At 44.5% G+C, this 22,805-nt stretch overlaps 6 protein-coding genes across 8 annotated transcripts; 3 read left to right on the top strand and 3 right to left on the bottom strand.

The window, feature by feature from the left end:
• Positions 1-216: 216 nt before the first annotated feature.
• On the top strand, positions 217-2,331 carry LOC117143926 (probable G-protein coupled receptor Mth-like 11). 2 transcript variants are annotated; one of them, XM_033308843.1, is made up of 8 exons: positions 217-641; positions 705-877; positions 935-1,079; positions 1,129-1,311; positions 1,371-1,637; positions 1,696-1,864; positions 1,924-2,118; positions 2,186-2,331. In XM_033308843.1, the coding sequence occupies exons 1-8, from the start codon at positions 386-388 to the stop codon at positions 2,268-2,270; spliced, it is 1,473 nt and encodes a 490-aa protein (XP_033164734.1). In that variant the 5' UTR covers positions 217-385; the 3' UTR covers positions 2,271-2,331. The 2 variants fall into 2 exon arrangements, with proteins under 2 accessions (XP_033164734.1, XP_033164733.1); XM_033308842.1 differs by having other exon boundaries at positions 217-877.
• A 228-nt stretch (positions 2,332-2,559) lies between these two features.
• LOC117144026 (probable G-protein coupled receptor Mth-like 11) lies at positions 2,560-4,524 on the top strand. 2 transcript variants are annotated; one of them, XM_033308986.1, is made up of 7 exons: positions 2,560-3,110; positions 3,166-3,313; positions 3,365-3,550; positions 3,618-3,878; positions 3,938-4,106; positions 4,160-4,354; positions 4,418-4,524. In XM_033308986.1, exons 1-7 carry the CDS (start codon positions 2,616-2,618, stop codon positions 4,509-4,511), a joined length of 1,548 nt encoding a protein of 515 aa, XP_033164877.1. In that variant the 5' UTR covers positions 2,560-2,615; the 3' UTR covers positions 4,512-4,524. The 2 variants fall into 2 exon arrangements, with proteins under 2 accessions (XP_033164877.1, XP_033164875.1); XM_033308984.1 differs by having other exon boundaries at positions 3,166-3,550.
• LOC117144025 lies at positions 4,518-8,777 on the bottom strand. Its single transcript, XM_033308983.1, has 7 exons — positions 8,351-8,777; positions 7,896-8,017; positions 7,723-7,836; positions 7,419-7,663; positions 6,701-7,356; positions 5,938-6,637; positions 4,518-5,873 (listed from the first exon to the last, which is right to left on the bottom strand). The coding sequence occupies exons 1-7, from the start codon at positions 8,516-8,518 to the stop codon at positions 5,200-5,202; spliced, it is 2,679 nt and encodes an 892-aa protein (XP_033164874.1). The 5' UTR covers positions 8,519-8,777; the 3' UTR covers positions 4,518-5,199.
• Positions 8,778-10,040: 1,263 nt separating this feature from the next.
• Positions 10,041-14,429, bottom strand: LOC117145555 (cytoplasmic aconitate hydratase). Its single transcript, XM_033311257.1, has 11 exons — positions 14,423-14,429; positions 14,252-14,353; positions 14,063-14,155; positions 13,059-13,228; positions 12,784-12,999; positions 12,211-12,721; positions 12,048-12,148; positions 11,872-11,988; positions 11,146-11,800; positions 10,365-11,083; positions 10,041-10,299 (listed from the first exon to the last, which is right to left on the bottom strand). The coding sequence occupies exons 1-11, from the start codon at positions 14,427-14,429 to the stop codon at positions 10,189-10,191; spliced, it is 2,802 nt and encodes a 933-aa protein (XP_033167148.1). The 3' UTR covers positions 10,041-10,188.
• Positions 14,430-14,757: 328 nt separating this feature from the next.
• On the top strand, positions 14,758-15,678 carry LOC117144685 (exosome complex component RRP46). Its single transcript, XM_033310009.1, has 3 exons — positions 14,758-14,919; positions 14,986-15,221; positions 15,284-15,678. Exons 1-3 carry the CDS (start codon positions 14,814-14,816, stop codon positions 15,629-15,631), a joined length of 690 nt encoding a protein of 229 aa, XP_033165900.1. The 5' UTR covers positions 14,758-14,813; the 3' UTR covers positions 15,632-15,678.
• LOC117144684 (CDK5RAP1-like protein) lies at positions 15,650-17,469 on the bottom strand. The gene has a single exon (XM_033310007.1). The coding sequence runs from the start codon at positions 17,416-17,418 to the stop codon at positions 15,667-15,669; it is 1,752 nt and encodes a 583-aa protein (XP_033165898.1). The 5' UTR covers positions 17,419-17,469; the 3' UTR covers positions 15,650-15,666.
• Between the last annotated feature and the right edge of the window lie 5,336 nt (positions 17,470-22,805).

Genomic DNA, 22,805 nt, shown 5'->3' with positions numbered 1-22,805 from the left:
AGATAAAAACTTCAGTCTTTCATTAAGAAATTACTTTATTAAAATTTTTCATATACTTCTCTCGTAGTATGTGTATATGTTTTAACTTTTTTTCTTAGAAAAACTGGATTACTCTTAATGCATTTGTTAATCACGCTATAGTTTATATACGAAGTTGCTACAGATGACGTAAATATTGCAACTCGAGTTGATTTTATCTTAGTGGTAAAAAGTCGCCTGGCGGAGTCAGATGGCTTCTGAATTTTCTCAGATATTAATGTTGATTCACATGATATCGGGACGAAGAATCAAAGTGGTTTGCTAAACAAGTTATTCCGCTTCCAGTGGTCCAGCGGAGCAGTCATCTCATCGATCTGTGAGCAAAGTGACGATCCTGCTGCTTGAAATGAGTGCAATTTTATATTGGAGCTGCACATGGAGCTTACTTTTGGCTGGCATTGCAGCTGATATCTTAGATTGCGACTTCTTTGATACGGTCGACCTAACGCACAGTTTCAAGTTTGAAAATGGATCATATAGGTACGAGGATGTCATCATACCTGCCAGACTTACAGGAGCGTATGACTATAGGATCCTATATGGTGGATCCAGGGAGAAGGTTCCCAATCACATCAGAGGATGTATTTGCAAGCTAAAGCCATGTATTCGTCTCTGTTGCCATCATAAAAAACTAATGAATAGTACAGAGTGTTCCAATTATGTAGACGAGGAGCTGACCTACAATTATGCCCTAAATATAACTCTGCGAACTGGAAAAATGGCTAGCAAACACATCATGAATGAAATGATCATCCAGCAGGATTTACCAATGCCGTGCCAAATTCATTATCATCTGGATGCAGAACTATACACAGAAGACATGTGGACCTTATTTGAAGTTTGAAGGAAACTTAAATGCTTAATATTACTTGCTTAATAATATTTGAAATTACAGAATGGAACCCTGCTGCGTCATTATGATAATGCGTTTCTCTCCAAGCAGGATTACTGCTTCCAGCCCCGAAAGTCGGAGTCTGGTGAAAGTTACTCAGTTGTGCCCTACAACTGCGTCATCCAGCCTTCGATGACAATGGCTTATGGTAATAGTGGCTTACTTAAACCATCGGAACCAATCTAATTTCCTTTTAGTCAAACTAGCGTCCGTGGTATTTATGGCCATGACAATTGGCACCTATTTGTGGCTTCCCTTGTTTCATACCATCCATGGCCAGTGCTGCACCCTTTACTTCTTGAGCCTCATGGTTACGTTTCTTCTGAATGTAGCCAGTACGTTTGGAGTATTTATGGATGATTTAATGTGCCTAGTAAATGGTGAGGTTATACGATGAAGGATTAGTCACTTTATCTTTATATGATATATGATTCCATAGGATACGCTGGATACTACGCAGCGATGGCCACTTTTCTATGGCTTTCCGTGATTAGTTTTGATGTCTGGAGAAGATTTGGCTTGCATCCGCATCGAGAATTCTGCAGAAGCATTGGAAATACTTTCCTTTACTACAATCTTATCGTTTGGAGCAGTGCTGGCATCCTAACATTGGTTATCCTTGTAGTAGATCAACTTTTTCCATATTCCAGCGACTGTGTTTCAAATTTTGTGCCAGCTGTGGGCGTGACTTCCTGCTGGATCCTGAGTAAGTGTATATCAGCTACCTTGGAGTTAATTAATCCTAAGATGACTTAATTTTTCAGCCGATGGCTGGTCGGGGATGGTTTACATTTATGGCCCGATCTGCATTTTTATTTTATTCAACGTTACTATGTTCTATTTAACAATACGAAACATTCATGTGGAGAAAAAACTGAGACCAAAAGTCAGTAGAAATTACGAAGATAAAGCAAAATCGAGAAACCTTGCTAGGTACTATATAATTTCTTTGTTTCAAACGTGAAACCAAGTTATTACTTTAAATATTTTAGTTTCGGCCTATATGTGTACCTTTTCGTAATTATGGGTGGATGCTGGATTCTGGATATAATGGCGTTTATATGCGAAACACAAAAGATTTTTAAACAATTTACCAACGCGAATGACCTGATCAACTGCAGTCAAGGCATTATCATATTTCTTCTAACAATTTGCAAAAAGGAGGTACTCAAAACTATAAGGGACCGGTACGTTTTTTGTTTTTAATATTCTTATTTGCTATTTTTACTAATGAATACGATAAATTCTTTTTAGAATACAACCCATTCGCACTAGTGGCATTGAATTTGAAACTTGCACAATGACGCAGGACTGTCACCTTATGCAGCAAATAAATTAATTAAATTTTTATATATTACTATATAACTTGTTTGCTTATCAGTCCGCTTTGGTTCTCTCAATAAACATACTGAAATGCACTTTATCATTAGCAAACCCGAGTATCTTTGAGTATCGCAAAGAACATAAGTAGTTAGTTGACTGTATATAACGACTAATCGCCGCTCTTTGTAAGAAATTTTCTTGTACAACTTATTTTTAACCATTTGCCATCTTGTGAAGAAGAATGCGATAAAATAACGAGCTTAAGTGACCTTTTGCGATCGAACATTTATTGTGAGTCGAGCTGTTGCACTAAAAAGTCGGTAGAGCGGAGAACTAACCTATTAAATTAAAGTGAATCACAATGGGAATGTTCAGAGTTGTGTACTTGGTCTTAGGTATCCTTGTGATTGGTGTTCAGTCCAGAGATATTCCAAACTGCGACTTTTTCGATACGGTTAAGTTAAGGGAAAGTGAAAAACTACCCGATGGATCGTATAGATACGAGGATGTCGTTATTCCCGCGCAACTAACCGGAGAGTATGACTACGAGATTGACTACGATGGCGATAGGGTTTCCGTTCCCAATCACATCCGTGTCTGTGTCTGCAAACTGAAGACGTGCATTCGGTTCTGTTGCCATCCCAAAAAGCTAATGGCAGGCAACTTGTGCTCCCAAGACATATATGAAAACCTTACCTACGAATACACCCTGGACATAACACAACTCAACGGATCGGTGATTAAGAAACATGTCTTAAAGGACATGGTCGTGCAGCAGGATCTTCCACTTCCTTGCGAGAGGCACTATTCATTGGATGCGGAGACATGCAAATACGATATGTGGTCACTATATGAAGTGGGTTGCTTAAAACATCAAATATAAAGTAATACACTCGAAACAATACTTTCAGAATGGATCGTTATTCCGGCACTTCGATCAGCGTTATCTTTCAAAGCAGGAGTTTTGCCTGCAGCCCAATCCGACAAGTACCGGGAAGAACTACAGCCTCATTGTCGCCTTCAACTGCCTTCAAATACCATCTATGAAAATGGCATATGGTAGGTTTGAATGTGTGCCGAGATCCGGATTACCGAATGCTTCCATTTCAGTCAAGTTCAGCTCCGTCTTCTTTATGGTCATTACAATTGCGGCGTACCTTTGGCTGCCGAAATTCAGATCGCTCCATGGCAAGTGCTGCAATTTGTACTTCATCTGCCTGGCCATCACTTTTTTACTGAATGTCATCAGCCTGTTTGGAATATTTGAGCTGAAGACCCCAATTTGCTATCTCACCGGTAACCAATTGAAGTTCATTCATTACTATATGAAATATATATCTATAATACTGACTGGGAATTGCAGGATATGCTGGCTACTTCACTGTAATGGCCACTTTTCTCTGGCTTTCCGCCATAAGTTTCGATGTTTGGAGAAGATTCGCCATGCGAAAGTTCCAGGATTTCTACAAGAACAAAAGGAGCAGTTTCTTTAACTACAATATTATCGTGTGGAGCTCTGCTGGACTTTTAACGTTCATCATTTTTTTAGTCGATCAATTTGTTGAAACCAATTTAGATAATCCGTATAATCCTGCGGTGGGAGTATTTTCTTGTTGGATATTTAGTAAGTTAAAAAATCGCATATTAAACCTTTTAATGCTGAGTTCTTTAAATTATTTTCAGCTAATGGATGGTCCGCAACGTTTTATTTTTACGCCCCACTGGCGATCCTAATAATTCTAAACTGCGCAAGTTTTTTTATAACAACCCGATATATTTACGTGGAGAACAAACAAAATCAGAAAGTGCTAAATAAATGCGAACAGCAAAAGCTTTCCAGGAACCATGCCAAGTACCAAGTAGTATATTGTTCCTGATAAAATATACTTATTACCCTTTTTCCAGCTATCGAATATATCTTCGCCTGTTTATCATAATGGGCGGAAGTTGGTTTCTCGAAATCATTGCCTTTATATGCGAGATGGAGAATATGTGGAATCCCTTAATTATTCTAAACGATTACATAAACTGCAGTCAGGGTATAATAATATTTGTAGCTACATTCTGCAACCAGGAAATGTTTAGGCTAATACGCAAGCGGTGGGTTTTCTGACAACACACAATACACATCAGATTTTCGAATCATCATTTGCATTCTTTCAGCATCCAAAATCGAAATATTACTTCCGTAGACTTGACCAGTACGAGTCGTCCTGTGGAATCTGAGAAAATGGCCGACGTGGAATTAAGAGATTGAGCAAAATTAAGTAACTGATTTGCCTTATATTTGCCAGCACTTTAGAGGACTGGAGACTTCCTGAACAATATCATGAATTGTATTTCTTATGTTTAATATCTTGAAACGTAGTTCCTAGGCTTGATTACATATGTATGTATATTTTCCACATGCTCCTTCAGTGAAGCATGGAACTAATTAAATCGGTACGTAAATTACTTGTACCGCAGTTCAAAAGATATTGCTAACTAATATTAGATCTAATAGTTGAATCGAAATTTCGAATATCAAAAGTATATGTACGTATATGTATGTGGAGGTATGAGCAGGTTAGATGTCCGCTCCGTGTCTTAAAACTAAGTTATAGATTACTTAAATGACTTCAGTCGAAATAAGGACGCGTTTCATGTTTTTGAAAAGCGTTTCGTTGCTCTAAGTAAGGTATAGGTAACTAAATACTAAATACAGCACACGTTTTTTGTGTTTAGAACTGAACTAGATGCACGCAACCTTAGCGAGTTTTGCAAACTAAAAACTGCTTAAATGTATGGTTTCCCTTATGTAAAAACTGTAATATCTCGAATTCGTTTACCAAGAAGTTTGCTTTAAGGGTTTTAAAGATTGGTACTGTTTAAATATTTGCAGCTTTTCTATAATATTATTTTTTACCAGGCTGTCTGTGTGTATTTGGGTAAACTGAAAAATACGCTCACAGCGTCTCGTGGTGTGTGCGCTTTAAGTGGAACTCCACCATGTTGTCGAGATCACTGATGAACATCTTGGACTTTCGGATATCCGAGTTCAGCACGCGCAGATTAGAGGTGTAGTCGGGCAGGTTTCGACCCAATCCAACGGCCATCTCCTTACCCATCTTCTTGGCCATCTGGGCAAACGTGAGTCGTGCCTTGCCAAGCCGCTTTAGTGGGTTGAACTGCTCGTGTACCTCTTTAAGTTCACCATAATCGAGCACCAGCCATTGACCGCTCTCCATATTCCAGGTGAACAAGATGCGACTTTCGTACTGCCTGTTGTGAAAAACACAGTCCATTCGGCCCGTGCAGTGCAAGCAAATCACCAGCGGCTGATCCCGCGCCGAGAATTGGGCCGTCAGCATGCAGGCGATAGTCTGACTAAGTGGACACACGCTGATCACCTCGTACGCCCAGTCGTAGAACACGTTGTAGATCTTCTGATGCTTCTGGCACAGAAGGCTGATCACGTAGTACGTGAAGGTCTCCATATCAAACGAGTGCTGGGTGATTACCACGCTACTACAGCGCAGCCGCTGATACGACGCCTGTGAAATCATTTGCATCTCCGAGTAACATGAGCCGTGCACTTCCATTGGCAGCGATGTGTGATAGCCCGGTGATATGCAGTCGTCTGATATGAGAACAGATTTCAATTGATATTATTATTTACTATGCTTTTAAAAGAATTCTTTTACCCTCTTCGCTGGTGATGACGGAGGTTGCATCGTCCTCCTCTACATAGCGTCTTCTTAGCTTCTTTGTGCACACAGGCTTCTCTGGCATTACACCGCCCTGCACAGGCATTTCCACAATTCGTGGCTCATCGCGACGCGGTGACAGGAAGCTCAAACCGGCGTTTGGGGACATGGAGCCACCCATATCGAAACGCTTGGCCAACGACATCTGGAGTGGAGAAAGTGCTCCCAGCGGACCCACTGGCTTGTAACTAAGCATTTGCTGTGTGGCCTGCGATAATGGTGGCGATTTCTGGTTGAACATCTGAGCCGAGTTTGCATTCCGACTTGGCGAACGCATTAGCATGGAACTGGACGGTGGTGAACGGAATCCCAGATGCGGAGGCGTCTGTGCCGGCTGGGAGGGATGTGGCGAAGAGGAGGGCGAAGCACAGGGCGAGTTGTGAAAGAAGTGCGCCGTGGGCGAAAAACGATGGAAGCTGCGAGCCGTTGTGCTGGCAGTGGAGGCGTTGAAAGCCCTACCCGCCAATCGCACCTTAGTAAAAGGTATGATATTCTCCGAGTTGTCTTCCGAGAATTCATATTTCTTTTCCGCCAAACGTCGCTTTCGGAAAGTGGAGATCTTTTCGTACTTCTCGTTGTCCTCTGAGAATTCATATGCATTCGATTTGTCCGTCATCGAATTGGCAATGGGAGGGCTCTAAGAAATAAGTAAAAAGAATTACCTGGTATACTTGGGAAATTTTCTTTAAATAAGACCCACCTGCAAATCGATGGTGGTATTGCCATTCCGGAACTTAGTGACTATCCGATGGTTGCGCCTGCGTGGCGGACTAGATTCGTTGACAAGTGGTTTTGTGACCGGCAGCGTGGTCTCCGGCAGAGTCATACTATTAGGGCCCGTAACCACAGTTGGACTGCAATGTGGCGTGAAAATAAGCTTATCGTATGCCTTTGGCGAGCAGTAAACGTTGCTCCCGGACTGCGACTCATTTTGGTTATGACCGGGTTGACTAGAGCGCTGCTCGGTTTCAATATCGCTAAAGTCGGCAATTATGCGGGCCACAACACTTTGTTCATTTAAAGACTCTGCCTCCGATCCGGAACCTGTGAATGCTACTGAGGAGCGATCCTCTTCGCTGGCCAAAAGCGATCTGGGGAGCAAGAAAGATTGCGATTGAGGGGGCGCTTGAAGACTGGGCAAGATGAGGCTCTGCTGCTGGGGAAGGTACCCCGAGGTCACGGCCGGCGTGTCCATATCGATGCGCAGCATGTGCATAAATCCATTGGAGATGATCAGAATGCGCTCTGGGCAAAGCAGATTTATTTTCGGCTCGAAAGCCGGATCAGTTTCAGTCGAAGAGTATTTTGTGTGCACTGTTAAGTGGCAGGTCAGGCAGTGCGCATTGTAAAAGGAATCTAATGGCGGAAAAGAGCTTAGGATCACGGGCAATCTAAAAGTTTTTATTTCGAACACTTACATGGACCGTCGTCGTTGAGTTTCTTGCACTCCAAGCAACCCAGTTTAGGAACTTTGACATATGTGATATAGCTATCTTCACCCTCCTCCGTGGCTGCGCCGTGGACAACTAGGATTTGGTGCTGCGCGTTTTTCCACTGCGTCATGGTTACAGTCTTTATGTTGTCCACCACATGATCGTCAAAGAGGCGACGCGAGAAAAAGTGGCGCAGCCTCTTGTGCGGTTGGAACAGCCAGAAGTACAGACTTTGGAGAAAATTATGATTAACCTTATGATGGGATATGTTGAAAAATATGGATCTTACGTGTATTTGTAGCCCATGTTAAAGGAGTAGTGGTTCAGCGAAGAGCTGTCGTTGCACATCACCCGATGGCTGAGCATGTACTGGCCGCAGGCAGTTAGGCCCATAAAAATGTGTCTGCGGATATTCAGGTTATAAACAGAAGATTGAAAAATATGGCTATACGAATATCTTACCCCTCCATCAAATTGCTGGCCATAACATCCTTAAGATATAACTTTAACCTATTTGGCACTCTCACGTAAGGAAGCTGTTGCTTTTGGCCAGCCCTGGAGGAGCCTGAGAAGTGTCCAGTGCGCTGAGGAGAGAATTGAAAGTATGTTTAATTAGTACATCTTTTGACTATGTTATATCTCTGTTCCTCATATAAGTAAATCTATAAAAAGATAGTCATGCGCATGTATTTTTGTAATTCTGGTAGTTCCTTCTATTAAATCCGCTATCTATTAATTTATAAAGTTATCTTGTACCTATGTACTCTCATTTAAAAATCAGTCCAACAAAAAATCCGGTATTTCCTTAAAAAAAGAGGGTAGACCTTGAACTGAAAAGTTTACCCCCTTATAGGTTTTCTGATCAAAATGAAGTAGAGGGCAGATTAGATTGCATATAATCTTTCAACTGGACCCACCTCTCTGTCGTAGAGCATCTGCACCAGATTTCGTGTCCTTGGGATTGATGATGGCGTGGGAACTGGCTCTTCCGAAGACTCGTCCGAGCTGTCCACCGTGGAGAAGTCGTCCTCGTCGGAGGACACACCCGACAGCGACTCCACGTAGTTCTGGTAGTCAGTCTCCATATCCAAATCGCTAAAAATCAGACTTAATTTATTCCTACTACTGCCTCGTCTCCTGAATATCGCCCGTGTTCCTCCGTCTCCGGCCGAAATGCGGCTGTGTCCTGAGTCCTAGCGCCTCTGATCGACTGGCGTATAGCGCCAGTGGTGCTCATCGGACTTTTGAACCACCGCTTGAGGGTCCAAATATTACAGCATCATCGCTTTTTCGTTATAAATAAACCGAATTGCTAAATCTCACTGTAACCGCTAGAGCTGGAACAAAAATCTATGTTGATTCGATACTATCAACAACAATGTCAGTAGCATTAGTTATCGATAAGAACAAAATCAAGAATAATAATTGACTTATCGATAGATAGAGCTACAAGGGCGGTTTGTTCAAATGCTAGTTTCTGTAGATATGAATTAACTTGTGTTTGTATGTAAGTGAATAAACATATTTCATTATTACGGTACATAACGAATGTAGGAAATTCTTGTATAATGTTCTATCTTTCAATTTGTAACTACATTGGTTTAGTTTCGCTGACAAATCAGCACATTGAGGTGGAAAAATTAAAATAAGCTCAAGCAAATGGCCCAAAATTTGCATGTTCTTGAATCCCACAACGTGACTATTTGTTCATTGACCCCGGGGCGTATTTGTGGGTCAATTCGTTTGCGGAAGCCACCCGTGGCCCGCCGCAACCCCTTAAGAACTGATAACTGATGCCGGGTTCAGTGCGCCGGGTTTTAAAGCCGAACAAAGTGCAGTCATGAAGAAACCCAGCAGCGGGCTTCACAATTTTTGGTAATTCGGCATAAAAATGTCGAGCATGCCAGCAAAACAGAACGCCAATTGCCGGGATCAGCAAATTTATCCAATGGAAATTCGGAGCAGAACCGATCGACCAGGAAACCTGATGCGCTGGCAGCGGCCATTGGCACCGTGGTTATAAGAGCTGGATGGCCAACTCTCAAGTTTTAGTTCTGGAATAGTACGTGTCGCGGTTGGTAAATCGATGTACCCCGAGGAATCAGTTAAAATCATACATAATTGTTGACCACAATTGCCTCGGAACTTCGATCGCGTCCTGAATTTATATCGAGTTATCTAAGGAAATAGTAGCCGTGATTTTACCCATGAATTTTTCACATATCACAGTTGCTGTTTCTTTTAGATAGCTCTTTTGTAAGCAGCCTAGATCCGAATGCGACTATCCGAGTGCCTTGCGTGAATCCTGTATGAAAAGGTCCTTCGGTTTCAGTTTATGGGATACACACAGTTCAGTTTTGTCACACTTCAAGCATCACTGGGCTTTGTTTATCTCATGAGAGCGAAATTTATTCAACCTTAAATCCTACCTATATCTCAAAAAATCTGTTGGTAAAAAATTGGAATCAAAAAAGTAAGTACGAAAGTTAAATTAAGTATGTTGGTGGATAAATATATTTTAAATTAAATTCGTTTGTCATAAAACGGAAACTGTTGAATATTTTCATTGAAATTAATACTTCAGTTCCCAGAAAAACATACACCCAATTTAATTGGATACCAAGAATAAGGGCTTACTTTATTGGTTTGACCAGGTTGGGGAAGCACCACCACAAATTAAAACTTAGGGTACTACAATTTACAGTGTAGAAATGCATGTGGAATATACATATAAAAACAAAATAAGATGGGTTTCTTAAGAGAGCATCTTGCGAATCATGTAGTTGAGGATTCCACCATTCTTGTAGTAGGTGATGTCCACCTCGGTGTCGAAGCGCAGAATAGTCTCAAAGACGGTGCCATCAGCCTTGAAAAAAAAGACAGTTCATTAATATAACATAAATCGCTAATACCAGAGTTCCAATAGCCCACCTCCACCTGGATCTTCTGGCCCGGCTTCAAACCGCTCTCTGGCAGGGCGATGTTGTACACCTCCCGGCCAGTCAGGTTCAAAGTCTCGGCACTCTGTCCCGGCAGGAATTGCAGCGGAATGATGCCCATGCCCACTAGGTTGGAACGATGGATGCGCTCGTAGGACTCCGCGATCACTGCCTTCACGCCCAGCAGGAAGGGACCCTTGGCGGCCCAATCCCGAGAGCTTCCGCTGCCGTAGTCCTTGCCCACAACGAGGACCAGAGGAGTACCCTCCTCGCGGTACCGCTCGGCAGCATCGAAGATGTCCAGCTCCTCCTGGCTGGGAATGTGCACGGTGCGGGGTCCAGTCTTCTCGACCAGTTTGTTGACCAACCGAATGTTGGCGAAGGTGCCGCGCGACATGATGGCATCGTTGCCACGACGCGATCCGTACGAGTTGAAGTCACGGGGCGTGATGTTCCGCTCGGACAGGAATCGGGCAGCAGGCGAGGTCCTAGCAATGGATCCAGCCGGCGAGATGTGATCCGTGGTCACGGAATCGCCCAGGAAGAGCAGGCAACGTGCCTTCTGGATGCTCTGCAGCTTGGGAAGATCTCGGGTCATGCCCTCGAAGAAGGGTGGTCGCTTAATGTAGGTGGAATCGGCACTCCAGGAGAAGAGCTTGCCCTCGGACACCTGCAGAGTCTGCCAGTCCTGGGAGCCCAGCTCGATTTTGCCTGCAGATGGAAGTTACATTAAGCCAAACAACTCAAATGAAAATGGCACACGAAGTACTCACTGTACACCTCCTGGAACATGGCGGGGATCACATGCTTGTTCTCCACCTCCTGGATCTCCGATCGCGTTGGCCAGATGTCTTGCAAGAACACATTCTTGCCATTGGCATCCACTCCCAGAGGTTCCTTCTCAAAGTCGATGTCCACACGTCCTGCGATGGCATATGCGATCACCAACAGAGGACTGGCCAGATAGTTGGCCCTGGTGTTGGGATGGATGCGACCCTCGAAGTTTCGGTTTCCGGACAAAACTCCAGCGCACACGAGGCCGTTCTTCTCGATGGTGTTCACCACATTCTCCTCGAGGGGACCGGAGTTACCAATGCAGGTCATGCATCCATAGCCCACAATATCGAAGCCCAACTTCTCCAGATAAGGAATGACTCCGGACTCTTTCAGGTAGTAGGTAACCACACCGGATCCAGGCGACAGCGAGGTCTTGATGTAGGGCAGGATGTTCAGACCCTTCTCAACGGCCTTTTTGGCCAGCAGACCGGCGCCCAGCATCACCGAGGGATTCGATGTGTTCGTGCAGGATGTGATGGCCGCAATGACAACAGATCCATGATGCAGTTTGTAGGTCTTGCCATCATCCCACTGGAACTCCCCAAAAGCGGATTGAGCTTCCGGAGCAATGGCGAATCCCTTGAAACCCACCTGAGGTAAAGATGAAAAAAATCACGTTTAGTTGATTTAATTATTTGCCTTTCAATTAATTGAAAACTTACTGGGCTGGACAGGCACGACTTGAAGTCCTCAGGCATGTCGGAGACAGAAACGCGATCGTGGGGACGCTTGGGTCCCGAAACGGATGTGACCACCGTCGACAGATCCAAGGTGATGCTCTATAGAAGGGATGTATGTTAGCTTAAGTTTTTAGTGGTATATGTAAGGCAATGTCAACCTGAGTAAACTTGGGATCTTGGGCCGCATCAGCATAGTTGCGCAGCTGCTGAGTTGCCTTTAGATACTGGCGAATGATGTCGATCTTCTTTTCAGAGCGATCTAAAAAGTTTGTTATGATATAAGTAAAATATTGTTTTATGAAACGGTCTGATTTCCCGTACTTGTCTGCTTCATGTAACCAAGAGTATTCTCATCGATGGGGAAGTATCCCACGGTGGCTCCGTATTCGGGACACATGTTGCTGATGGTGGCCCTGTCCGCAATGCTGAGTTCCGCCACTCCCGGGCCGTAGAACTCCACAAACTTGCCAACCACACCCAACTGGCGCAGATGCTTGGTGATGGTCAGCACCAGATCGGTGGATGTGACCAGTGGGCTCAGTTTGCCCTCCAACTTGTAGCCAATTACCTCGGGCAACAACATGGAAATCGATTGACCCAACATCACAGCTTCCGCTTCGATGCCTCCCACTCCCCAACCAAGTACGCCCAATCCATTGATCATCGTGGTATGGGAATCAGTGCCCACCACACTGTCGGGATACAGAATCTTGGAGCCATCGGTGGCGTCGTTCTCGAACACCACGCGGGCCAAGTACTCCAGATTCACCTGGTGGACGATTCCGGAGCCGGGTGGCACGATCAGCATGTTGTTGAAGGCCTTGGCTCCCCACTAAGTAGGTTAAAAAATATTATTAATAATACTATGCGGATAATAGGCTAAAGAAAACTTACCTTCAGGAAGGTGAAACGTTCCTTGTTGCGCTCAAACTCCAGTGACTGGTTCTTGGCCAGAGCATCGGGGGCACGGGCGAAGTCCACCTGGACCGAGTGATCGATGACCAAGTCGGCGGGGCAGATGGGATTGATCTTCTCGGGATCGCCGCCCAGATCCAAAACAGCATCGCGCATAGCTGCAAAGTCCACCACAGCAGGAACTCCAGTAAAGTCCTAGTCGCAAGATATTATATAATTTGAATTGTACTTTGGTAGATTGCAGTGAAACTCACCTGTAGGATGACACGGGCTGGCTTGAAGGACACCTCCACATCGTTGGATCCCTGCTTGAGGGCGGGCGACCATCCCAGGATGCTCTGCACGTCCTTCTCTAGGATGTGGAAGTTGTCGCAGTTGCGAACCGCCGACTCCAAGAGCACTCGGATCGAGTAGGGCAGTTGATCTACGAGTTGGATATGTTAGGTGTTAATCAAAGTGTTTAGAATTTCATCACATGTACAGTAAATCCTCTTGATGAGAAGACCTAAGGGATGCAATTTGCCCCACTAAACGTATATATCTTTAAACTAACTTTAAGCTGCATTTGTTGAAGTAAAAATCACGATTAGAACCTTTTTGTCACCATGTATTACACCATAGAAACCTTCCACCTAATGGAGTTTAAAGTCTGCTAGTCAGATAGCAGTCACTTCTTATCACAGGCACAATGATTACGTTTGTCCAGCACTTGATGCGATTCACAGGCGTCACTATATGGTAGGAAATACCAAAGAAGCCCTCACCTCAGACCCATGATTTTTGGACACGCGCGGCTCCGGTGAAAACATTCCACTGGCCTTGAGATATCTCGGAGCCATCGGACCACGACCCCAAAACAGCAGATCTGTGTAGTTTTAATCCGCTGATAAGTGAGCACGTTAAATTGGGAAATGGAAATCAAATTTCGGAGGCACACGATTCGTTATCACCGCTAGACGAGCCCCATTATGAGGCAATCTGTCGGTGATAACTTTCGCTTTCGATGCGAGTCAAGCCCGCCCATAGAAAACTATACAAAATCCACTTAATACTCCGGGAGCACCTTCCACTTGACATCGCCTGACTTGCAAATTTAGGTGTTCGCCGTTCGCTACTTTTTCAATTCAGGGGTCAAACTCCAACTTCAACAGGTGCTTAATTAATCCCATTTTGGATATGCATGTTTAGCCCAGTTTATGGCGACCACGTAGACAGACACGCCCACTTTTAAAGCCTTCTAAAGACCACATCCACTTACCATATTTACTGTCGATGGAGGCGAGGTCAAAGTACTTGTATGTTGTGCCGGCCTGGGAGAAAGTTTTCTCGAACTGAGCGAAGGGATTGGCGCCTGTGACGATACGAAGGTGTTATATAAGTCACAGGATTCGGCGGATAGGGTATATGGTAGTCGAGGGAACTGCAAAACTCCGGACTGGCAACCCACCTGACATCTTATTGGAACACTTTACTGAACTTATTCCGGACGAGCAAAGCAAGAAACTGATTGGAGAAGCGGTTCGGATTGGAGCTGGCCAACCTTCGTTGTCTATCGATAGCCAGCGATGGTTGCGTATATCGCCGGTCGGGTCGACAGTGCATTTTATACATTATATACAGTGCATTATATTTTATAAAACGGATACTTGGTTTAATTTCTCTTCCTAAAATGAGATTAGAGTATTTAGCTATTGGTATGTTATTATCATTTCTATTAAATGCAGTAATAACTATTCGGATATTTATTTAATAGGCAATCTTTCGAAAAGCCTGACTTTTGTGCAATTATCAGTGAAGTAAATGGATTAAAATAATTGAAAATTATATACCATATGGTTAAATTTTAAAATGAAAACTACACCCGCCAACCTTATCAGTAATCGATATAGCGCGATTGCAATCGCAATATCTTATGTCATCGATATGTCGAGGAAAACTGAAATCGTTATCGAAAATACGAGGCGATAGCACGCGCACGTTGTTTTCTTTGAATATTAGGAAAATATAATATGAATTTACCAGCGAAAATGGACGTGGAAAAGGATACGCTTCGCCAGATGCACTGTGAATTTAATCCGTTGTCGCGTTGTGACGGATCCGTGATGTACAGCCAAGGTATAGCCGTGTTTTCAACTCCAGTACATGGCCAAAACCGGCTAACATGGTCTTGCCCAATTTCAGGTGCTACAGGTCTCATAGGCGCAGTTCTCGGCCCCATCGAGGTGAAGACCCAAAACCTGAGCATAGATGGCAGCTACTTGGAGTGTAACTACCGACCAAAAGCGGGCTTGCCGCAGGTTATCGATCGGATTCGGGAGGCGGCAATTCGAGATGTGCTGGAACTGGCCCTCCTATCGGAGGCTCATCCGCGCTCAAAGATGTCCGTACAGATCCAGGAGCTGGAGGATCGTGGCAGTGTATGTTTTGGAATCTCCTTCATCTGTAATCCTAATATCCTTACCCTAATGTATTCCATCAGATTGATGCCTGTGCCGTGAATTGCGCCTGCCTAGCCATGCTTATCGGAGGCCTGCCCTTGAAGTACAGCTTTGCGGCTGTCCACGCCATCATCAACGAGCAGGGCGAGTATGTGCTAGATCCAGACCAAAGTGAAACCCAACACCAGCGCGCCAGTTTCACATTCGCCTTTGATTCTGTGGAAGGAAACCTTCTGTTGGTCCGGACTAAGGGTTCTTTCAAAATAGCCCAGTTCAATGACATTGAGTGCCTATGCCGGGCTGCCAGTGCCGAGATCTTTCAGTTCTATCGCAGCCAGGTTGCGAAGTATCATGGCAGGAGTGAGGCGACGGCTAAGAATGAGACGTGATGTTAAAACAACTGAAACAACGATTAAAGCTCATTTTATTGTATTAACTGTCTGCTGTGAAAGTCGGTTATGTTGCTCAGCTCGAGGGGCGTGCCCTTGAGCACCTGGGAGTTGGATTCCTCAATGCGGACGGCCAAAAAGTCACCTACACCAAATGATTTTCTGGCTGTGGAATCTCCAGATATGGGCACCTCTATAGAAGGAACTATGACCTTGATATTGGCATCATTCCGACCGAACCAGTGCGAGTCGGACCTCTTGCTTTTCCCTTCTATAAGTATGAGCTGCTCCTGGCCTTCCATTTTACGGTGCAGTTGTGTAGCTCCCTCTCGGAAAACCTGGACCATGCGCCGCAGTCGCTCATTCTTCACGTTTATGGGCACATCATCTTTGTAGCGCCGATGGGCAGTGGTCTTTTCCCGCATGCTGTAGGCGAACAAGTAGGCCACGTTGTACTGCACTTGTTGGATAAGAGATACAGTGTCTTGGAACTCCTCTTCCGTTTCGCCACAAAAGCCGCAGATAAAGTCGCTGGACAGCCCCACGCCGGGCAGAAACTGCCTGATGTGCTGCACAAGTTTCAGATAAGCCTCTCTGCTGTAACCTCGTCGCATCCTTTCCAGAACTTGGGTATTGCCCGATTGTGCTGGCAGGTGAAGCTGCTTGCACACATTCGGGTGATCTCTGATGACCTCCAGAACTTCGTCGGAGAAATCCTTCGGATGCGGCGAGGTAAAACGGATGCGCATCTCTGGAACAGCTTGAGCCACGGATCTGAGCAACGCTGCAAAGGGAGTGCCACCAGTTTTGGGCTTGTAAACAGTGCTAAAACCGGGCACTGGGGTGGCTTTCAGGGACTCCTGTTCCTCCTGGGCACTTCTGTCTCTGTACGAGTTGACATTCTGACCCAGCAGAGTGACCTCCTTCACGCCCTGTTCCGCCAAAGCCTTGACCTCAGCCACAATGGATGCCAGTGGGCGAGAGCGCTCGCGTCCACGGGTGAAGGGCACTATACAATAGGTACACATGTTGTCACAACCGCGCATGATGGACACAAAAGCCGTGGGGGATTCAGAGTTCAAGCGTACGGGCATCACATCCGCATAGGTTTCGTCCAGCGAGAGGAGCACGTTGATGGCCGAGTTGCCATAATGCCGGGAGATTGCCAGTAGTCGCGGCAAATCCTTGTAGCTATCGGGTCCGGCGATCACATCCACACATTGCTCCTGCTCCAGCAGCTTCTCCTTGAGTCGCTCCGCCATGCAACCCAGCAGTGTCAGCTGGAGAGGATGCCTCCGCGTACTGCGTTTGTTCTTCATGGCTCGCAGGTGCTTCAATCGGTTCCAGATCCTTTGCTCCGCTCCATCGCGCACTGCGCACGTGACGAGCATGATGACATCCGCTTCCTCGGGCTCCTGGCACCTCAAATAACCATTTTCCTTCAGGATACTGAACACCACCTCCGTGTCATTCGTGTTCATCTGGCAGCCGTAGACCTCAAAATGCACCTTTCTTCCGTTTCCATTGAAATCAATTGAGTTCAGGTACGGCACACTGGTGTCCACATGCTCCTCTTCATCAGTTTTCAGTCTGGTCGCAGGCTTGACCGCAAAAAAGTCTTGGAAGCCCGGTCCGCGTTGAATCCTCTCCAGAAATGTTGCACGTGCTGCCGGCTCTGATTTCAGTTGACCCGCTGCGCTGGAGGAAACCGATGTTGTAGCTCCTTTCGAGGCAGTGGTGGAGGCATGCCGCACTTGGCGAACAAATGCCCGGCAGCTTCTTTTCATGGCAGTTATTTATGTAATTTTTATGTTTCTGTTCAAAGAAGTGGTATTTTATTTGTGGTATTACAAGTGGTATTTTTTAGGGCTGGAAAGCGTTGTTTTGCTGAAACAGCTGAGAGTATGATTTTAATTCGCCACCTGCTGGACGGTAGCGGGATCTTCTAGTTCAAAAGCAAGCCGCTTGTTGTTTTTGAATAATATTAGTTCTAAATTATTCCGCTAAATACGTTAAATTTAAATTGATAAATTTTGCTTATGATTTATTAAAAATAATAAATGTGGTAATAATTGAGCGTGTAAAAAACTAGTTAGCGATGTAAATGGAAAATATTCTACCTTAAAATGGAATTTATGTAGATTTTGGACAACACACTCATTGAAAACTATCTCTTTTGCTATAGTAAACATTTTGCGATTCTCACAAAACAAGGCATAATTAATTCTGGCTTAAAGACTCTTCATGCCCGGCAGGGAATGCACTTGGCTTCCTTCCGCAGTTAAACACTCAAACGGGTTGGTCCAGCCGCACATTTGAGGACAGGTTGGCCAAAGTCGGCTCAGCCGTAAGAAATTAGCTCGGCCTCATTATGAGCTTATCGTGGTTGGGTTAATAATGCACAGGTGAAGACAATGCAATTGCACGGCCAACAATTGCAACGCCTTCGTCTGCTCCTGATTCCGATTCCATGTCTGTGCCTACAATTTGCGGCTTTTGTGGGTCAATAACTGAGTAATTGCATTGCCAACGAGTGTGGGCCATAAATATAGTCAAATTCGTCGGTCGCAGTGCTCACAAGATAATTCCATAGCTTTAAATTACTTTGCGATATAAATAATATTATAAAGGGTTATATATAAAATACATATAACCCTTTGCAAGTCTTCAGTCCAAGTGAGTAAGTTTTCCATTTTAGATCCTCAACTTAGTTGGGCAAAGGGGGCGGAAAAATCGGGAGTGAGAGCAGCCTAGCACACATATTTTGTAAACACTTACAAGCAGAAATATTTTAATGAAAATGAAATGAAAATTCCACTTTCGGCCAAAAGAATTTCGTAATTACAGCGAAAAAATTCTGTAATTAAATTCATGAAGTTTCCGGCTCGAAGGCGGCGAGTCCGGAGGGAGCCACTTGGAGCTCGAGCGGAGCTCCCTGGCACTCGCATCCTTGTAAGTGGACTGCTACTGGCTGAAAGGCCTTATGCTTTCCGCGTTCTGTTGGTTAAGCATTTTCTTGTATTTTGTCGGCACTTTTCCGCTAAAGTTATTTTCCCATGAGCTTTCCCTCTAGTCGGCTGCTATAAATCTTACGGCTCGGTTTTTACGGTTTTTTCGGGGGATGGAGTTGTGTGCCCCAGAAAGGGAGTACCAAGTGCGGAGTGGGCTTCCGACTGGCTTGTGCATACGCCGAGCAGCTTAAGCTCAGCACTAGTTGGTCAGGACTTGTGTACATCTCGGCCAGCTGTCAATAAATAATAAATAATTCAATTGTACTAATGCCTTCCATATTTAGTGGTAGCAATTAATCCGACAGTTCGACTGCGAAACACGCTCTTCTTGGCGCTTCAGAAGAAGTATGGATTAAGATCTTTATGGGAGTAAATAGCTGAAGTAATAACTTGAGAAATAAACTCGTATTTAAAAGATTAAACATGCATACCTATTTTTTCATTTTTTTATGCGTTTTATTATAGATTAGCCTGAACTGTGTTGAAATTTCTGTTGGCACTTCCAGTAGCTGAGCAAGGGGTATGTGATAGTTGGGAAACTCGACCATAGCGTTCTCTCTTGTTTTCTTATCAGAAATCACCAACAAAGTTAAACTTTACTTTTGATCTTCCACACGAACCTTACGCTAATACAAATTCGAATGTGATTTTAAGTCCCCATGAGCCTCGCCTCCAAAAAACCTTCGTCAACATGGAACCCCTGGTCCAATGCCCACCCTTCGGTGCGGAAGACCCACTGAAGACCCACCGAACCCACCAACGACACTTTGAGGCCCCATAACGCGGGCACACGCATAATGATCCTTTGAATGGCTCAATGCGTGACATCGCTCCAGCCGGAAAAGTTTACTTACTGCTTACGGATTTCTATTTTTCGGAAAACCATTTTCCCACCCACCGGGCGTCAACCCTTGGGGGCGCGTTTTCCGTTGCAAGAGGGGGGCGCGGTGTTAACGGCTCTGCGGAGAGCAATTTTCCCCACGCAGAGACGCAGAGAATAAGGAAAACAGCAGAGACAAAGGAAGGCAAGCCAATGTTAATAGAAAATGGTTCGTTGTCGTCGTCTTGGCTGTCGTTAAATTGAAATTGTCGCGGAAATAAAAATTTGCATATTTCAGCATTGATTCCCCGTATACCCCGGGGATGCATGTCGTATACGCAACGCTGTAGTGCACTCAATAAATTGAGTTGGCTTAAACTTATTTTGAAATTGATTTAATCTGAAATCAAGGGATACTTCCTGGATGGTTACTGAGATCTTAATTGTTATCTAATTAATTTTATTTAATACCCTAAAAATGTGTTTGTTTTTTCTTTCAAAACTCCTTTTTGTATACGCAATGTGTAAATGCACTCCGTAAATTTGCCAAAGCTGGCGAAAAATTCGCAAATTAATTTCGGGCTAGTGCATAAACTAAACAAAATCCAATGAGCAAACAGTAAAAGCGGGGTCTCGATGTCCTGGCTTTCTCATTACTGACTGCCAGTTCCAGTTGCTGTCTCTAGTAAATCCTGGCGCTGTCACAATAAAATCCACTCAAGCTAAACATACGTCAGCAGTGAGGAGAGTCCTCCTTCTGGCTCCGCCCTTCAAGCTTCATGCTCCATGGTCCAAACTCCAAGCACCAGGCTCCGACTCCAAGTCCGAGTGCTGGCCAAGTCGCACAAATTTATGCCCCAGAAAAAGGCAAAAAGGCGATTGCCTTTCCTCCTCTTTGGCGCTGGCAGTGACTCCGAGGCGCAGGATATAATACCAAACTGCTCATTGATTTATTTACGAGCTACGCTGATGGGCCAGCTGCCCACTGGACAAAGGGGCGTGGCCGGAGGACTAGCTGCAGCAAGTGCCGCAGGCCAGGGATACAAACTGCAGACTATAAGATATCAGATATCTCACAAATATATTTGCAAGCTTAGTAAAGAATTATACTAAGCTCCGCTTTCTCAAAATTCCAAATGAAAAGCTTTGGAAAACCATTTGTAGATTTAAAAAACTTTACTTTACACTTACATTTACATTTACTTTAATTTTAATTTACAAAATCTTGTAGCAAACTTAAAATTTTCATAATTATTTTGGTTTGAATACTTATAATTGCTCTTAAAATTATTTAGGATTTTTTCGTAACTTTAAGCTTTGCATCCCTGCCTTTTGCATTTTGCAGCTAAATTTTCGCTTTTCTCAACTTCCACTGGACCTGCTCTGCCATCTCCCCCCGCCCTTCATCCCACCCCCTCTGCCGTCTTTGCCATGCCAGTGTGACTTACGTAAAGTGTCCTCGACTTGGCCGAGTCGAGTCATTTAGGCGCAGGTCGTAGATCTTCCAAAGCAATGGCTTTTGACACCCAATGTGGCCCTCGTCCTGATGGCACTGATGTCTCTGATGCTGCTGCGCTTAAATATTTACGCCGCCAGACCAGCGATGGCTTTAAGGATCTCGATACTGGATACTGGGTACTGGGTCCTTCGGCTGCCTGCGGTGTTTGCTGGTAATTTTCATTGTCACGTGGCGGTAATTACCGGTGTTGCAGACACAAACACAGATGCAGACACGCGGCCAGACACAGACATCGAGTCAGTCATGACCGTGGCTTTGAACTGCACACGCCTGCACTCGAAAAAATAGTTGCCTAATCGCTAAAAATATCATTGAGCTTAAGGAAAAGTGTCTCTTTAAGCTTCAAATGTTTTGGACAACATACTTATGTTTAATGATACAATATTTTAAAATTAATAGGCTCGACTTACAAATACCTAGCATCTTGGCTTAAAAATATATTCTCAGTGCACTGGTAGTCAAATTTCTCCGCATGTATGCATGTATATGTGTATGCGCGTCTGTTGATTTGTCTGTTTATCTGTGTGTTTGGGCTATATCCTGTGGCGTCGCGACGCGCTTTACAATTTCAATTCATTGAATTTTAACAGCGCCTGCAGCGTCGACCAGCCAGTGTCCTTGTGCCTGCGAGCCCAGTTAACCGAAAGTTTGTAAAACGTTATGTGCAACATTTGCAGGACGATGGACGAAGGGGGGCCTGCGGGCTCGGGGGGCTATAGTCCTGATCCCGAGCGAGGTCCATTGTCAATGGCTTCGTGCAGGTTGGCCGCTGATATTAAAACGTGTTTTATCACCCGCCGCCATTTCGCGGCCGGGTATTCATTCCAATTGCGGCCAGATTGCACTTTTCAAGTGCGTGTTAATGCACTGCGTGTGTGCGGCAAGAGGGCGGGGCAAATGGGGACGAATGGGGCGGAATGGAGGTTAGGGGCTGCTTTGGGTGCTTACACATGCGACTGCATGACTGCCCCAAAACGATGGATATTCAAATTAAGGGTACGAGCGAGTGTCGCAGATTGCATCTAAACAAAACGAAGGCAAGTCCTCGACTATCAGATACCTGTTACTCAGCTAATGGGAGTGCTAGGACGAAATTTGAACTTTGTTTAAGTGGGCGTGGCAGTCTTCAGATCTTACTCTCAATATAACGGGTATAAGCAGCAGTGAAACCAAGCAAAAAGGGATGAGCCAGAGGATTTGAGGCAAAAAGGAGCAGTTGAAAAAGTGGGGAAAGCATTGGTAAAATTTGTAAAATATTTAAAAAATCTGGGTAAAGAATGGTAATGAAAAACGGTCTAAGTAAGAAGTACCTAAAAATTAAAAAAAGCTTTCTTTAGGTTATGAATTAAATTATATAAAAATTTTTAATATTAAAAATGTTATTTACAACTTGAAGTGCACACCTTTTGTATCCCAGTGTGCAAGGTGTGTGTGTGGTATCCTAGTAGCAGCTGTTGTTTGTCCTTTGCCGCCATTTTGTGCGTGTGTGAGTGGCATCCCTTTCACTCCGGAGTCGAGTTTGTTACATTTTCGTTTTGCAATTTCATTAAATTCCAACATCCGCCATAAATCTTCCACTCTTCAGCACGGCTTCTGTGCTTTGAAGCGATAAAGGTATGTCTGCTTGTTTGTCCTTGTATCCGCCACTGTATGTGTGTGTGTGTGTGGGTGTGGGTGGACTGTAGTGTGGTTGGGGTCTTGGGGATCCCATTCACACACATACAAGCACACACACGCACAGGGAGCGTAACGTAACCCAAAATGGCCGTTGAAGTGGTTGAAAGCGATTACGCTGACTGCCAAAGGTTGACGCTTGTAAGTGTG

This window comes from Drosophila mauritiana, chromosome 3R (genome assembly GCF_004382145.1).
Source record: "Drosophila mauritiana strain mau12 chromosome 3R, ASM438214v1, whole genome shotgun sequence".
Lineage (NCBI taxonomy): Eukaryota > Metazoa > Arthropoda > Insecta > Diptera > Drosophilidae > Drosophila > Drosophila mauritiana.
The sequence above is the reverse complement of the archived record's forward strand: the minus strand, read 5'-3'. Positions and strand labels throughout refer to the sequence as shown.